Consider the following 3,141-nt stretch of genomic DNA (forward strand, 5'->3'; position numbering starts at 1 on the left):
ACGTTTATCTCTCTGTTTTTGTTTGCGAGTGTTCTCAGTGCTGTTTGCACCACTGGCTGAACTCTGTTCCATTCTTAATTTTCTCAAAATTATATTCATATTTCTGGTCGTCAATCAATGTTCTTTTCTTCTTTTGATTCACCCCATAGTTGACCAACCTCTCCATGCTGAATTCAACCGAGAAATGCAGTTTTGTGAATTTTTTTTTAATTCGCGGATTTTCTTGTACAAATTTAGAAAATTTTCTTCCTTCTCAATAATAAAAAAATTCTACCTTTTGTTTATTCTACCTTTTGATCGTTCTACCTTTTGATTGTTCTACCTTTTGTCATTCTACCTTTTGTAATTCTACCTTTTGATTGTTCTACCTTTTGTAATTCTACCTTTTGTAATTCTACCTTTTGATTGTTCTACCTTTTGTCATTCTACCTTTTGTAATTCTACCTTTTGTACGTGAGCCATCTACATGGATCATGATTTAGATCAGAGGTCATTCCCCTCCATTTTGACCTCTATGAACTCAGAAAACACTGGAATATTCCACTTTGTTCACTGTAATTCAATTATTTTAAGTTAATCAGGCATGTTATCGTATTTTCTGAGATCAAACATGTCGATGATCAAAGACATTAAGGACTCAACTCACTAGTGTATGTAAGCCAAAAAAATATGAAAACATGTCTGATTAACTTAATAATTCAATTAGAGTGAAAAAAGTGGTATTTTCCCGTATTTTCTTAGTTCATGGAGGTCAAAATTGAGGTCAATGACCTCCGCTCTAAAATTTTATTCATGATCCATGTAGATGACCTTTATTAGAGGCTGCATATAAAATTTCAGTCTTCTATCTCAATTATTAGGACCAAACGCAGTCTGTACAAAATTTGGTGTCAAAAAGTGCCGAATTGCCCCCCCCCCTCTCTTTTTTTTTGAAAATTAATGCGCTAATCTGGTTTGTATACAACTGTAAAAGGTTAAAGTCTTACAAAAATGTAGGGGGATTTTCGAAATATCCATTAAACCTTATTTATTTTATGTTTTTAACGCACATAAAATTTAAATCTCTTTAGGGCCAGGATATCTACAGCTTGGATCGGATGGAGCGACCTCCCTCACCCCCCGGACAGAATATATTTAATCTTGAGGGAGGAGGGGGAGGAGGTGGTGGTGGGGCTCAGGTTTATGAATGCGAACCCATGAAGTGGGCTTGTGTCAACTGTACATACTTCAACTACTCAAGGTAGGTCATCTTATGTTAAATTCAAGAGGAAGACAGACAGCGTGTTTATTTTCTCCAAAAACCATCCCCCCCCCTTTGAAAATCATTTTTCCTCATATGATATTTATGCCTTCTAGGGGATATTTCCTTGAATTTAGGGAACATAAATGATTTTTAGGAGAAAATAATTAAAATTTTGGGTAAAAAGAATGAATAAAGTTGCTTTTTGGTGTGCAATTTTCCTTTTTCCCCCACAACTTATAAAGATCGTTGTGAAAAATAACATCTCTTGAGAGTAAAGCTAGTGCTTAGGATCAGGATCCGCAACATTTCGACTTTCTGGATCCGGATCCGGATTCGCAAAAATCTGCGGATCTGCAAAGTAAAATAGCAATCAAAACTGAACAATTTTCCTTTTCAAAAAAGCAGTTCTGCTCTGTTAATTAATGAGAGATTATTAAAAACTTCATAATATCTGAATGATTCATCATGTTTAGCGTAAAAATAAAAAAAAACCGTTTTTAATTTGTTAAAAAAATGAGTAAATCTTGAAGAAATATTTTACGTTTTTGATCCGGTTCCTGGTCCATTTTTTTCATAGTGGATCCATTATCTGAATCCGCATACAAATAAAATGGATTCAGAGTGGATCCATTATCTGAATCCGCATACCAAAAAATGGATTCAAAGTGGATCCATTATCTGAATCCGCATACAAATAAAATGGATTCAGAGTGGATCCATTATCTGAATCCACATACAAATAAAATGGATTCAGAGTGGATCCATTATCTGAATCCGCATACAAATATAATGGATTCAGAGTGGATCCATTATCTGAATCCGCATACAAATAAAATGGATTGGGTAGAATTAAGAAGGGTTTTATGTGGTTTGTTCACAGTTGACTATGACGTAGTATTTGGACAGGATTAGAAACTAGTTTTTATATAATCAAACATGGTGCAAGTCGAAAGTAGTCCTATTATTCTTGTGTTTTCAATTCATAATAGATTCATTTTTGAATTTGATTATTCCAATATTTATCATTCATCATTTCGAATTTTTTTCCTTTTTAATTTAATTAGTTAATATGAGATTTCGCTTTCTCTTAAATATACAAACAAAATTAGGTTTAATTTTTCAATTTCATGCCTATTTATATGAATATTTGATATAGGATCAGGGGATAAATATTTAAATACCAAATTTTTATCTCCGGGTTATTCTTTCTTATTCTAGATAAAAACCAATATTGAACAATCTTAGATATACTTTATCTAGAATATTAGATATTAATCGCAACATAGAAACAAAAAAAAATTACTATGTAAAGGTGAGATATTTAAAATAAAAAATTTAATACGATTCGAAAATTGTAATTTTACAAGAATTTATCAAGCCGAAGCCGAAACTTTTAGATGGAAAGCTTAAAATCATTCTCTCCTCGGGGCATATTAAATGATTCCGTTCATTTAAAAGTTTAGTTCCGACAGACCAGGGACAACGGCATCGTGCATTTTGTTTTGACAATTGTAATTGCAAAGATAGAAAAAGTGCATTTTATTGCTAATTTCTAAGTCATTCTATCCTTGCCGTGAACTGTGAGTGATCCATAAAAATATTGATAAAATTATAATTACTTTTGAAAAATCGTTATAAGTAAAACTACTTTTATATTGTACCCATTACATATATTTTTTAATAATGGATGCTTATTGCTCTTTTCCTTGGGACTCCCTGTACTAAATGATGACCCTATACCCTGAGATTAATAGTGTAAATACAATCTTAAGAATCAGAATTCCTCTTTTAAACCTCTTTCTAAATCGAAGAGAAAAATTTTAATTAGAGTTGACTTATTTTTACATTGTGTACTTAGATTCCACATACTTCAATACCCATCCTCTATATTCCCCCCC

The 3,141-nt window shown here is 32.2% G+C and overlaps 1 protein-coding gene across 1 annotated transcript in view; it reads left to right on the forward strand.

The window, feature by feature from the left end:
- LOC111713286 (ubiquitin thioesterase ZRANB1) overlaps nt 1-1,280 on the forward strand; it is a 5,217-nt gene extending 3,937 nt beyond the window's left edge. The window contains exon 4 of the mRNA XM_023488122.1: nt 1,071-1,280. Within this exon, the coding sequence (XP_023343890.1) occupies nt 1,071-1,244 (174 nt within the window). The 3' untranslated portion in view covers nt 1,245-1,280. The remainder of the gene's footprint in view (nt 1-1,070) is intronic.
- The last annotated feature ends 1,861 nt before the right edge of the window (nt 1,281-3,141 follow it).

The sequence above is a fragment of the Eurytemora carolleeae genome, unplaced genomic scaffold, assembly GCF_000591075.1.
Source record: "Eurytemora carolleeae unplaced genomic scaffold, Eaff_2.0 scaffold363, whole genome shotgun sequence".
In the NCBI taxonomy this organism is placed as follows: domain Eukaryota; kingdom Metazoa; phylum Arthropoda; class Copepoda; order Calanoida; family Temoridae; genus Eurytemora; species Eurytemora carolleeae.